The sequence below is a fragment of the Mus pahari genome, chromosome 3 (assembly GCF_900095145.1).
Source record: "Mus pahari chromosome 3, PAHARI_EIJ_v1.1, whole genome shotgun sequence".
Lineage (NCBI taxonomy): Eukaryota > Metazoa > Chordata > Mammalia > Rodentia > Muridae > Mus > Mus pahari.
The window spans coordinates 12004824-12018033 of NC_034592.1; the positions used below are offsets into that span (position 1 = coordinate 12004824).

A 13210-nucleotide genomic window follows, 5' to 3' on the forward strand; every position below is an offset into this window, starting at 1 on the left:
AGCCTGATTTGCAGAGTGAGTTCCAGGACAGCCAGAGAAAGTCTGTAGGTAGGTAGGGGAAGGAAGGGCTTGAGGGATGCTGCTGTCTGGTACACAAGAACATTCAAACAGGAATGGCAATGTGGTGGTTTGACTGAGATATCCCCATACATACTGATACATTTGAATATTTGGTTCCTAATTAGTAGCAATTTGAGTATTAAGAGGTGACCTTGTTGGAGGAAATCTGTCAATGGGGGCAAGTTTAAAATTTTTCAGACGCCTCTGAGCCATTCCACAGCATCATCGTCCGTATGTGCTCTCTTGTTTGTAGATCAAGATATGAGTTCTCAGCTACTCCAGTGTTATTTCTGCCTGTGGCCATGCTCCCTGTCATAATAGGAACTGTAAGCCCCCAATAAACTAACTGCTCTAAGTTGCCTTGCTCATGGTATTGTATCATAGCAACAGAAAAGTAACTAAGGCAGGAAAGGAACTCACGACACTAGCCAGCATCTCCAGGACACTTTAAAATACACCAAGCACAAGCAGGGAAGGTTAGGATCTTAAATACAGTCAGTGTGGTGGAAGTGTGGGGTGGGGACAGGGGTCAACAGGTAAATTGCTTGCTCTAGGAGCCTGATGACCTGTGTTTAAACCTAGAACCCAGGTAAAGGTGAAGGTGAAAATCAACCCCTCAAAGTTGTCCTTCAGCCTCAATATGTACACTGTGGCAAGCCATGCACTCTCCACATCACATATACATGATGATAAAGTTTGGGGTTTTTTAAGAGGAAAAGGAGAAAGAGGAGCAAGGCAGGCAGGCAGGCAGGCAAGCAGGCAGGCAAGCTGTTCCAGGTTCCAGAAAACAGACAGGGCTAACAAGTGAGTGGGAGAGAAGCTAGGTGCGCAGGAACACTCCCTGAGACCACGGCAGCCGCTGTTACAGTCTTCAAGAGATTTATACCAGAGCTGGCCTTCTCCCTGGAAACAAGCCCCAAAGCACTAAGTTAACTCCACCTTCCCCTTGCCTGGCCCCCACCAGAACACACAGAGCCCAAACAGCCAAGTGCTGTTATAGAACTGCCCATCGGAAAATTCCAAAAATGACAGCAACATGGTGCAGGGGAGTTTCTCCCTGAAAGTTCCACTGCAGCATAGTAATAATCCACAATGTCCACTTACGGTTGGGAATTAGTTCTCTTTTTAGGGATTGGGTTCAAGAAATACATAGCATAAAACATGTCTTAGTTATACTTACTATTGCTGTAAAAGAGATATCATGACCTAGGCAACTTATAAAAGAAAGCATTTAATTGGGGCCTTACTAATGAAAGAGACAAAGACAGACAGAGACAGACACTGGGCCTGGTGTGAGCTTTTGAAACCTCAAAGCTCACCCTCAATGACATTACCTCTCCTTAAATGACACACCTCATAACCAACCGCTCTTAAACAGCCTGAGGACACAAGGATTCAAATCCACAAGGATTCTAACTCAAACCAACACAGATCTTACTCATCACCTGGACAGTTCACTGACACTAAACATACTCCTGAATTTTAAGAACCATCCTCACATTCATCTCCACAGCTCTTTATGCCTTGTGAAACTCAGCTCTGTTCCCATTAAACACCAACTCCACAATCTCCAATTCCATAGCCAATAACATCTAGTATTGTACTGTCTTCATGACTTCAACGACTATAGAGACCCTGTATGAATGGAATCATGGATTTGTCCTTGGTTTGTTCCACTTACTATCCTAAAAGTTCATCCATCCTGAATCATACTGCAAAATTTCTTCCCATTTTAAAATGAGCACTACTCTGCTGCATGCACAGGCTACATCTGCCCCCTCATACACTGATGGGCACCTGGGTGGCTGCCACCTTTTAGTGACACTGATAATGCTGCTATGAATGTACATGTGCAACTATTTGCTTGAATCCCTGACTTCAATTATTTTAAGTATATATCAGAGTAAAGCTACAGGATCCATAGTCATCCAGATGTAATCGCTGAAGAAGCTACTACACTGTTCTCCACAACAGATGTATTATTTATATCCTAATCACAGTGCTCAAGGGTTCCACTGACCTAATCACTAACTGTTTCTTAATGTGTAAGGTATTGTTATTTGGTTGGTTTGTATTTCTGTTGAGCATTTGTTCATCTGGCTGTTTGCATATCATCATCAAATGAATGTCTTTTCAAACCCTAGATTCACAGAAGGATTGGTTAGCAGTTAAGAGCACTTACTATTCTTTCAGAGAACATAAGTTAAATTCCCAGAACCCACATCTGACAGCTCACAAACACCTGTAATTCTAGTTCAAAGCCCTCTTCCAGCTTCTGTGGACACCCATCCACACGTGACATTAAAATACATATACACAAAGATGAATAAAAATTAAAAATAGGGGTTGGAGAGCATTTATTGAGTATTGGCTGCTCTTCCAAAGGTCCTGAGTTTAATTCCCATCACCCACATGGTGGTTCACCCACATGGGATCTGATGAACTCTTCGGCCATGCAGGTGTACATGCTGCTGAGCAATCACACAAAAATAAAATAAACAAAACAAAACAAAAAAATTAAAAGAGTAATTTAAAAAAGTAAAAATAGATCTTTTTTCCCCATAGTTCCTTTGAGGCTAGAGAGGGCTCAGAGGCTAAGAACACTGACTATTCTTTTATAGGGCATGAGATATGGCCTAGCAGTTAAGAGAATCTGCTGTCCTTGCAAAGAAACGGTCCAGGTAAGACTCCACGTAACTGGTGGCTCAGAACCATATGTAATTCCAGTCTCAGGGGATCTGGCACCCTCTCCCAAGCTCCACAGGTACTGCAATGACACAGTGCAGACAGACAGACAGACAGGGTGACTGATTCACTGCTATTGAATAAGACTTCTTCATGTAATACAGAGATCAATCTTATGTCAGAAGATAAACGTTTCCAAACAATTTTGGCCCATTCTATGGATTGGACTTTTCTTCAGAGTATATTCTGACATAGAGAACTTTTTAATTCTCAAAGTTCAATCTATCCTTATTTAACTTTTTAAATTTGGGTTGCTTATGTTTTGGTATTGTATTAACAGGGCTCTCTAGGGGAACAGAACTGATAGAATATATATGGGGTTTATTTGAATAGCTTACATGATGCGATCCAGCTACTCTAACACTCCAGTATGTTTTCAGTCCACAAGACTGGATGTCTCAGCTGGTCTTCAGTACATGCCAGAATCCCAAAGAAGACAGTGAAGAATGGGACTTACAGTGAGATCAAGAGCAAGCAGGCAAAGGAAGCAAGCAAGCTTCCTTCCTCCATGTCCTTATATAGGCTCCCAGCAGGTGTGGCCCAGATTAAAGGTGGATTTTCCCACCTAAAAAAATCTGGACTAAAACTGTAACTTGATACTCTAAAGATCCAGATTAGATGTGGGTCTACCCACTTCAAAAGAGTTAATGTGCTCAGCCATTTATATTTTTGTTAATTCTGCATATAGCCAAGTTGACAACCAAGAATAGCACTCACAAGACCAGACATCTTGTCAGTATAACACAGAATCATATCTCTTTATGTCGTGCTTAATTTCCAAGAGAAAACAATAACCAGGTCATAATTATGCCTACCATGATATAACCACTCCTTGTACAACTGCAATTATAGATTTAGGATAGGTAGCAATGCCCCTTGAGAAATGTTATTGTAGTATCTCAAACTTAAATATGATAACCACTGATATTCTAATTTATTTTGCATTACATTATTAAGAAATTGAAGAAAACAATTATCTGTTCAAATACATTCTTAACAAAATACAACAGAAACACTCATATCAATTATACACCTTATTCTGCGATTGGTCATGGGCCTTGGCTGGTAAAACCCACCTTGCTTAGCAAGCACAACAGGTCTTGGCTCTTTCCCTAGAGGAATGACCTACACTTTTATTCCTAAGGAGTCTGTACACTTAATTATCCTGCTTGAATTAGGTTGCTGAATTTACCATTGACTTTAATCATGGGATATGGCTAGCTTTAAACAATCCAATTTCCCCTTACTAATCTCATCAGTCACCATCCCTAACACTGCTGTTCGATTCTTGGCCTGTTCCCTTAAGGGCATCAGAAGCCCAAACTAGACAGGAGGAAGTCTGAGCTTCCAGTTCAATGAAATGTTTGTTATGAGGCAAGAACACTTCTCCTTTTAGACATTTCAGGGCCAGCAGAACTTAAGGTACTTGGAACAAGAAGCAAAACACTTCCTAAGGAGTCGCTAGGAGAGATAGTGAGTGGAACTATAACCTTTTGCACCCCTTGATTCTTGGACCCTAAAGGTCCTGGTTATGATTTGTCATATGTTGAACGCTGTCATATGTTGGATGCTGATATAAATCATATACCACTTTCTGGTGATCCCTACCCCATCCCTTCAGGTTGTGGCTAATTAGCGCTATAACTGTTTTCAAAGGGCCATTCCAACTTTCTAGCAGGCCAGCTGCTTCTGGATGATAGAGAACATGGTAATTAATACCAGTGGATTCCATGATCATGGGCCCACTGCCACACTTCTCTGGGTGTGAAATGAGTTCCTTGGTCAGAAGAAGTACTGCATCAAATAACATATGGTGGATAAGGCATTCTATAAGTTCACCGATGGTCATTTTGGCAGAAACATTACATGCAAGAAAGGCAAATACATAAGTAGAATAAGCATCTACTCCAGCAAGAACAAAACACTGTCCTTTGAACAGAGAAAGTTGAATATAGTCAACTTGTTACCTTGCTGGTCACCTAGGAAACAGCGCCTTATCTGGCCCTCATGGCCAGGGAGGTTCTAGTGAGTACAAGTCCATGTTGTCAAGCCCATGCATAACCCCCACCTGTGCCATCATGGCTACTTTGTTCATGGGCCCATGGGTCCACTGGACAGTGACAGGAATGGCTGGGGAAAGAGTCTGTCCACAGAATGGTCATCCTATCTACTTGATTACTGACCCCCTCCTCAGCTAAAGTCACCATCTGATGAGCATTTACAAGGGACACTTATAACTAGAGACACAAATATCTTCACATCCTCTGCCCATATGGAGAGATCTAGTCACATATTTCTTTGCCAGATGTCTTTCTCAATTTTCTAACCATGGTCTTCCCAAGTCCCTAACCATCCAATCAATCTACTAACTACAGTGCCATGTACTAGTGAACAATTACACATCTGGGCATTTCTACTTCCAAACAAAATATATAACCATGTGTATCACCTGAAGTTCTGCCCACTGTAAAGATTTCCCTTCACCAGTGTCTTTTGGCGTTGTCCCAGAAAGGGGTTGTAATGCTGCAGCTGCACAATTTTGGTGGTGCCTGCACAGTATGAAGAACCAAAGGTTGGCATGTCCTACTTAGCGTCAGGTAACAACCAGCTCATGATGGTAGCTCAGGTCACATGGTAACTTGGCCAGTTGTCAAATGTTCAATTTTCACAAAAGCCTAATAGCAGGCCAAGAACTGTCTTTCAATGAGACAATTTGCACTAATTTCTGCACTTCTCCCAGGGATGCAATACTGTTTTGATTCACTCTTTTCCTTGGTAAAGACAACTCTAAAGATTTGCATCTAGCCTTTCCAACTATAACAGCCCTCACTCCACAGGTCAGAGAACCAATGTGAGGATTCTGCCAACTTCTAAGTCCATCTATCCCAGTTATACACTCTGGAGCTGGGGAAATAACCACAGGATGAACTCAGGAACCCACCAGACCTACTGTGAGTCAGACTTCAGTCAAAACTCCATTAATCACCAGGCCTCCATAAGCCCCCACTTTAACTGGAGGCCACAATGTTTCTTGGGATCTCCCAGAACCAGTGTCAATTCACAACCAGTGTCAAGTAGACTCTGGAGAGTCTGATAGTTTCCTTTCTCCCCAGTGTACAGTTACCCCTGACAAAGGCCATAGGTCTCTCTGGGCAAGGACTGGAGAAAGGCTAACAGTGAAATTTTTAGTTACTTTATCAAGGTCCTTCCTCAGAGGAATCTGGGTGTCTCTACATTTAAGGGATTCTGAGTCGGCAAACTGCCTCAAGTCTGGAAATTGGTTTACAGGCCAAGGATCACTTTTGCCATCATCCAATGTGGCCTTTCTTTTATTTGCTGGAGAATTTTTTCACTTATACAGATCAAACAGAACTTCAGTAGGCTTCTTATCTATTCCATGCCTGGAAACACCATGACTGATTACAGTACCAACGGTCCAGATGAGTGATGCCACTGCCGAGTTCACTTTGCCTGTTCTGACCATTACGGGTCCGCCATTACTCACGGTCAGACATTGTTTTGTCTCTGCTGCCCATTATGACATCTACAATCAGCTTGCCTTTCATGATTCACTGCAGCCATCTGGCCCCTGCTACCTTGGGCTCAATGCAACCTACAGCATTTAATTCATTCAACGGAGCAGCAGCCATCTCCAGCCCTACAGTCTGGCACAAGAAAAAGAACAAAGCTCTTCAAATGTGCTGCTGCTCCTCTCGATATTGTGCATCTTACAGGACTCAGGAAGGGCTTGTCTTCTGGGCCTTCCCATTGTGGAGGATACAGTTTACACAGTATACCCCCTCTAGCACTGCAACTTCCCTGAGCCTTAAAATCCCTTCATCAACAATAAGCCAAGGGATATCAGGCATCTCCAACTCCTTATCAGTAGGCCATCTTATGACAAATGCTTCAACCAACCATTCAAACTGCAGGGACCAAGTGCTGTAAGAAAAATAAATATCTTTTACCTTAGACAAATATCTCTGCATGCCCCATATCACTAGACTCCCAAGAATTTCAGAGGTAGAATGCTCTTAAATTTTGGTTGTATTTTATTTCCCATCCTCTAAGGAGTATAATTGGTACCAACAAATTCAAAGTGGTCCTTGCCTCCTGCTCACATAGTCCAATCACATAATGTTATCAATATAGTATACCAATGTGATACTAGCTAGTTATCCAGGGGAATGAGCCATATCTGAGACTGTTAGCCTCTGTTATTGGCAGAACTGGAGAGACTAGATGCCTTCCTAAATTAATTGTATTCAACTTTACTTACTCAGGGAGGGTCTCTAGTTGAGTTCACCAATTAAGCTAATCTAGCTAGTTCTAGAAACCCTGTCTCCTCAAGTGCTGGCATTATAAGCAGGTACCTCTCTAGCTTTCATGTGGGGCTGATGATCTGAACGCCTATACACTGAGCCATTGTCCTCTGTTTGCTTCCCATATTCACTGCCTGGCCTGTGCTGCACTGAAGGGGATACACAGGGTCCCCACCCTCTGCCAGTAAAGGTTTTTCACATCTGACTGAAGGGTTAGATACAGGAATGTGGACTTAGATCTTCCTGAGGTAGAAACCAACTACCTAATATAGCTTGTCTACAGTTTCAGGCATAAGGGGAATCTGCTCATCTCTGCTTGAGCTAAACTCACTGGTTCAACAGGAGGAAAAAGAACAGAGCCTTCTGTGATAATCATCATAGCACTATTAAAAATTTACGTCTAAAATCAGAGAGCCTTTATTCTCTGAGAACAAGGAGGCATCCAGAAGGATGTAGTCATGAGAAGCAGCACAGGGTGAAACTGCCAGCATTGCATCTGTAGACATACTTTCACAAAGGAGCGGCTCCCTTTGTGCCACACTAACAGTGGCCAGATATGCCTCCTTAACTTCTGTTTTTTCCCAGAAGCCTGCTGTAACACTCTCAAAGCTGAGCTTCTACAATCCCAGTGACAACGTAAGATACAATGACAGCGAGAAGGTGAGATGGCAATGCAGGGCCTGCTTCTCTCTGAGAAACACGTGCAGACACAGACATTCTGATTGCTTCATCCTGGGAAATGGGATAAGCCCTGAAGTGGCAACAGAAAAACAACTTGTGCTAGGGAAGAATCTGTAACCAGAGAACCAAGTCAGCCAACTGCCGAAGCATATTACATTTACATTTTGAGACTACATCAATAGGTGCAGGCTACAATGCTAATTAAGCACCAGTTTACAGGGAAAGAACACAACCTAAAGGAAAGGACAAGAAACAATAAATGGAAGGACTGATGAATAAATGGGACAACTAGTTTTTAAAAGGTCCTATCAAAAAATAATGAAGCACACAACATAAACACTGACTTTAACACTCCTTGCCATTCCTTATATACACAAGTTTAACTCTATACAATTTGGGAAACTATAAGATTTTGCCTTTTTTTTTTTTTTTAAGATTTATTTATTTTATTTATATGAGTACACTATAGTCTTCACACACACCAGAAGAAGGCATCAGATCCCTTTACAGATGGTTGTGAGCTACCATGCGGGTGATGGGAATTGAACTTAGGACCTTTGGAAAGTGCTCTTAACCACTGAGCCATCTCTCCAGCCCCAAAGTGTAAGGCATAATCATTCAAAACAAATAACATAGACAGCCAAAAACTGGGAGTGTGAAGTAAGATATAAACTGATACTGCTTGCTAACTATGCTCCAATTAATACTGTGAGCTCCGTAGAAGCAATCAATATGGGCCAGCAAATGGAAAGGAGATGAACCTTGGACATCTGGGTAATGGGCCATATCCATAGACTGTAGATAGGCAGCTGAACAGTGAGTGAGTGCCCTTGACAGCCAAACCTAGGGAGATTCACATAATGAAATAATGATAGGAATAGAATACAGCCTAGAGATTGATGAGAGAGTTTACAAATTGCTATGGCTTATTTATCTTGGTTTGCTTGTTTCTGCATCAAGGTCTCAGATGGGTCTTGATCTTGCAGTCTTCCTGGCTCAGCTTCTTAAGAATGCTGGGATTAAAGGTTTTGCCCACCAAATACTTAGCTTCCAGTTTACATCTTAAAGATCTCAAAAATCTCCAAAAAGTCATGGGTTAAAGGTTAAATGGTGTTATTAAGCGGTAATGAGTTTTTAAGGGACCCAGTGAGGTCCTCACATCACTAAAGGCATGACTTCCAAAGAGACTTGATAGTCAACCTAACCGAATCAGTAGGCTCCAAGTTTAGAAAGAGATTTTAGATCAAAAACTAAGGTAGAAGGGAATGGAGAGATGGCTCAGTGTTCACAAGTCCTTATTATTCTTACAGAGGACTCATTTTTCGGTTGTTGTTCCCAGAAACAAGTCAGAACCATCAGGGCCTTGAGATCCGTCCGATGCCCTCTTCTGGCCTTCTTGGGCATTGTCTGCACAGGATACAGACATACATATAGGCAAAATACTCATACATATATAAATAAAATATTTTTAAAAGGTAGAGAACTGAAAAAGAAACTTAGTGCCAATCTCTAGCCCCCATACATGTAACTAACACCCACCCACACACCCACCCCCCCACACACACAAATGGATAGATGGATGGGAAAATGAACTACTTCCTCTGTTGGAAAGGTAACTTAGCGAGTAGACAAAGAGAAATGGAGACAGAAAGCTACCTGATCTTGAAGGACCATTGCTTCTGAGGACAATTCCCTAGTAAATTAAAAAGTCACCAAATCATGCCTATAATTTAGTCTATGACCCAAACAGATCTGGAGAACTCTAACTAGGCAAAGCACATTAGATAGGTTCCATAAAATACCTAGATTGTGTTTCCCAAACTCACAACTAGGGAATACAAATGTTGGGAATACGTAGATTAAAAGAAAGTAGCAGAACATAACAAGCAGATGGCTTAGGGATCCAGGGATCCAGGATCAATTGTTTGATTTGTAGCAATAGGAAACTAGCAAAAATTGGGCAGTATACTAAGATTAGACAATAATATTATAGTAAAATTAATTTCTGATTTTGATTACAACACAATACTTACTCAAAGAATATCCTTAGTTTTAGGAACATTATATCATTGCCTCTAGGGAAAACAATTAAACAGATTGAAGTACAAGTCTGTAACTAGCACTTACATTGGTGGTTCAAAATAAAACAAAATACACACTAGAGAAGGTTGGCCTAACTAACTGTGCTTTTCGATAAAAGGAATAAAGGACAAACTGGAATCCTTTGCAGTGTCCACAACTTTGCTGAAAATATGAAACTGCTTTAAAATGAAAGGTATTAGTTGTTATCTCAATACTGAGAAAGCTAAGGCCATAAGAAGGAGAGTTCAAGGCCAGCCTGAGTACTGAGTGGGAAAGAGGACAGGAAAGGACAGAGAGGGGGCTGAAAGGAGAAGAAAGAAGAGGGAAGGTAAAGGAAGGAGACCAGAAGCAGGGAAAGATAAAAAATACTCTAAAAGTTTAAAAAAAAAAGGGGGGGCGCTGGGAAAGAGAGGCAGGAAAGATGACTGAGGGGTTAGGAGGACTTGTTGTTGCAGAGGATCCACGTTCGGTCTCCAACAGCTACACAGCAGCTAAAACCACCTAGAACTCCAGTTCCAAGGGACCCAACACCCTCCATGGGCATCAGGCATGCATGTGGTGGTGCAGAGACACACAGGCAAAGAAAACACTCATGTACAGTAGAAGGGGGAGGAAATATACATATAGATACACACACACACACACACACACACACACACACACACACACACACACACACGCGCGCGCGCGCAAAGAAAAAGACCAGTAGCCAGTTGAACCTTTCTAAAATAAACCTTCCAGCTCAATAACACTTCCCATTTAAAATCTTCCATCGGTTCATGATAGAAAGAGTAGCTCATCTCCTCAGAAGAGCACAGTATGTACATATACCATACAGAATAGTGAAAAAGAGCCTGATTGAATCTGAGGCATCTGTCACACAGAGACATAGAAGGGGCCTGAGAGGTATCCTGTGAGGCCTCCTGTGCTATCTTACCTCAAATAAAATCCTCTCACTATTGGACTGGAAAGATGGGGCATCAATTAATCACATGTATAGTTCTTTAGAGGATTTAAGTCTGATTCCCAGCATCCAGGTCAGATAACTCAAAACTGCCTATAATTACAGTTCCAGAGGATCCAATCCCCTCTTTTGGCCTCCTTGGGCACCCTTACTCGGGTATACATATCTACACACAAACATAAACATAATTTTTTTAAAAAAACGAATAAAGAAGCTGAACATGGTGGCACACGCCTTTAATTGTAGCCCTCGAGAGGCAGAGGCAGGTGGAGGCAGGCAGAGCTCTGAGGTGGAAGTCTGCCTGGTCTACAGAGCTAGTGCCAGAACACTTAGGGCGACAAAGAAAAACTGTCTGTAAAATATAAGATAAAACAATACCAATAATAAAACAGAAATGAAATAAAATAAAAATAAATATAACAAAAGCCTGACCGTCCCAATAATAATCAAGCACTAGTCCACTTCTCCCATTGAAAACCCCGTAGCAAGCCCAGAATGAACAAAGTTCAGTTAAATAGTAATGAACTCTAGAGCACAAAGACATCTGAATCTTGGCCTAGCACCTTAGTACCTCCACCAGCACCTCATTGAGATTCAGTGTCTTCCACTCATACCTCAATTTCAATAAGAAACATAACGTACATCTTGAGATTGAAAGCAAGTCAGGAGAACAAAGTCAGTGTCATAAAGTCTTAAGGGCAGAGGGCTTCTTAGCCATGCAAGACTATCACCTTATCTCCAAAAACAGCCAGCATTGACTCCCTGGAGAGCAACAAGACACACATGGGGAGCGGGAGTGGGTGGCAATGGTTGACCCAATTTACCTGTCTGGGACTTTGTGGTGGCCATGTAGCATTGATTCTGAGGTAGCGACTGGTGGAGGACTGGGAAGGTTGGTAAAAGCTGCTGTCGTCCACATTCAGAAATGTTTCTGTTGATATCCTCTTTTGGTTCCTTATGGTCTTGAACTTCTCTATGGTCTTTGCTGGCTGCATGCTTCAAACAAAGACAAGTAATTATGATGACTGCAGAAGTAGATGGTGAATAGAATAACATGCATCCAAAAACCAATCCCTTTTTTAAAAATTCCCATTACTGAAAGGCCATTATGGAGGAAAGCTGAGAAGTACAGCTATTTACAAAGAAGCTAACTCGAGAACCATAGGAGAACACTCAGTCCTACCATCCTCCACTGGATCAGGTATGAGACAGCTGATTTCAGTTTAAATGCAACTCTAGTAAATATGTCATTTAATAATTCCTCTTTGCCACAGAATGCCATTCCATCCCAGATACCAACTGAGGAGACAAGGAGGAGGGTAGAGCCTCTTAAAGGTAATTCCTTACTTATTTTTGTAAGTTTTCCTAAGAGGTAGGTGATCTAAAATAATACATAGTCTTCACTGCTGAAGAATAGTGACTTGGAGACACTTAGATAAGAAGCCCACTAAAATTCACCAGGCAGGGGCAGCACACACCTTTAACTCCTGTACTACGGAGGCAGAGGCAAGCGAATCTTTCTGAGTTCAAGGATAGGCTGGTCTAGAGAGCAAGTTCCAGAATAGTTAAGAGACTAGAGAAACCCTGTCTTGAAAAAGAACAAAAAAGAAGCTAAGCTGTCAAAGTAGAGAAGTCTAGCACATCGCTACTATACCTGCATGGCAGTCAGAGACCAAGAGGCCAGGCTAGATTTCACCCAGGATGCTTTGTTCTGAAAAGTGGTGTTCAAGGGGCAGGGCCACCTCTCAATCTCCTTAACTGGTTTTTAGTCTAGCCTCCTGCAAAGCAGTAACCTATGATACCAACAACAGACCCATTACTTAACCCTCCTGCCCATACTCCAGACTGCTTTTATACTACAAAACCCCCTCTATCTATGCCTATGAACTCACAGATGTTTTGGAGTGAATTTAAGCAATATACAATTCAGCTTGAACTAAATTTTATTGTGCACACAAGTAACTGCCTAATAATGTAACACATTCAAAGACAAGGCTGTCTTCTCTTTAAAGAAGGAGAAGGGCTAGAGAGATGGCTCAGTAGTTAAGAGCTCTGGCTACTCTTACAGAGGACCCTGCTTCAATTTCCAGCAGGCACATCATAGCTTACAACCATTTGTAACTCCAATCCAAGGAACACTCTCTTCTGGTCTCTGTGGGTTCTGCATGCACATAGTGCACAGATATGTATGCAGGCAAAACATGTATACACAGAAAATAAAATAAAATAAAAATAAAAGGTGTTTTAAAAGTGAAAAGAGGGGGCTGGTGAGATGGCTGAGTGGGTAAGAGCACCCGACTGCTCTTCCAAAGGTCCGGAGTTCAAATCCCAGCAACCACATGGTGGCTCACAACCA

At 41.9% G+C, this 13210-nt stretch overlaps 1 protein-coding gene across 12 annotated transcripts in view; it reads right to left on the reverse strand.

The window, feature by feature from the left end:
• The window catches only part of Ehmt1 (euchromatic histone lysine methyltransferase 1), a 150631-nt gene that overhangs the window by 76784 nt on the left and 60637 nt on the right, over nt 1–13210 (reverse strand). For all 12 annotated transcript variants that reach the window (XM_029535938.1, XM_029535937.1, XM_021192329.2 and 9 more), the window contains exon 4: nt 11679–11850. In XM_029535938.1, coding sequence (XP_029391798.1) covers nt 11679–11850 — 172 coding nt within the window. The remainder of the gene's footprint in view (nt 1–11678; nt 11851–13210) is intronic.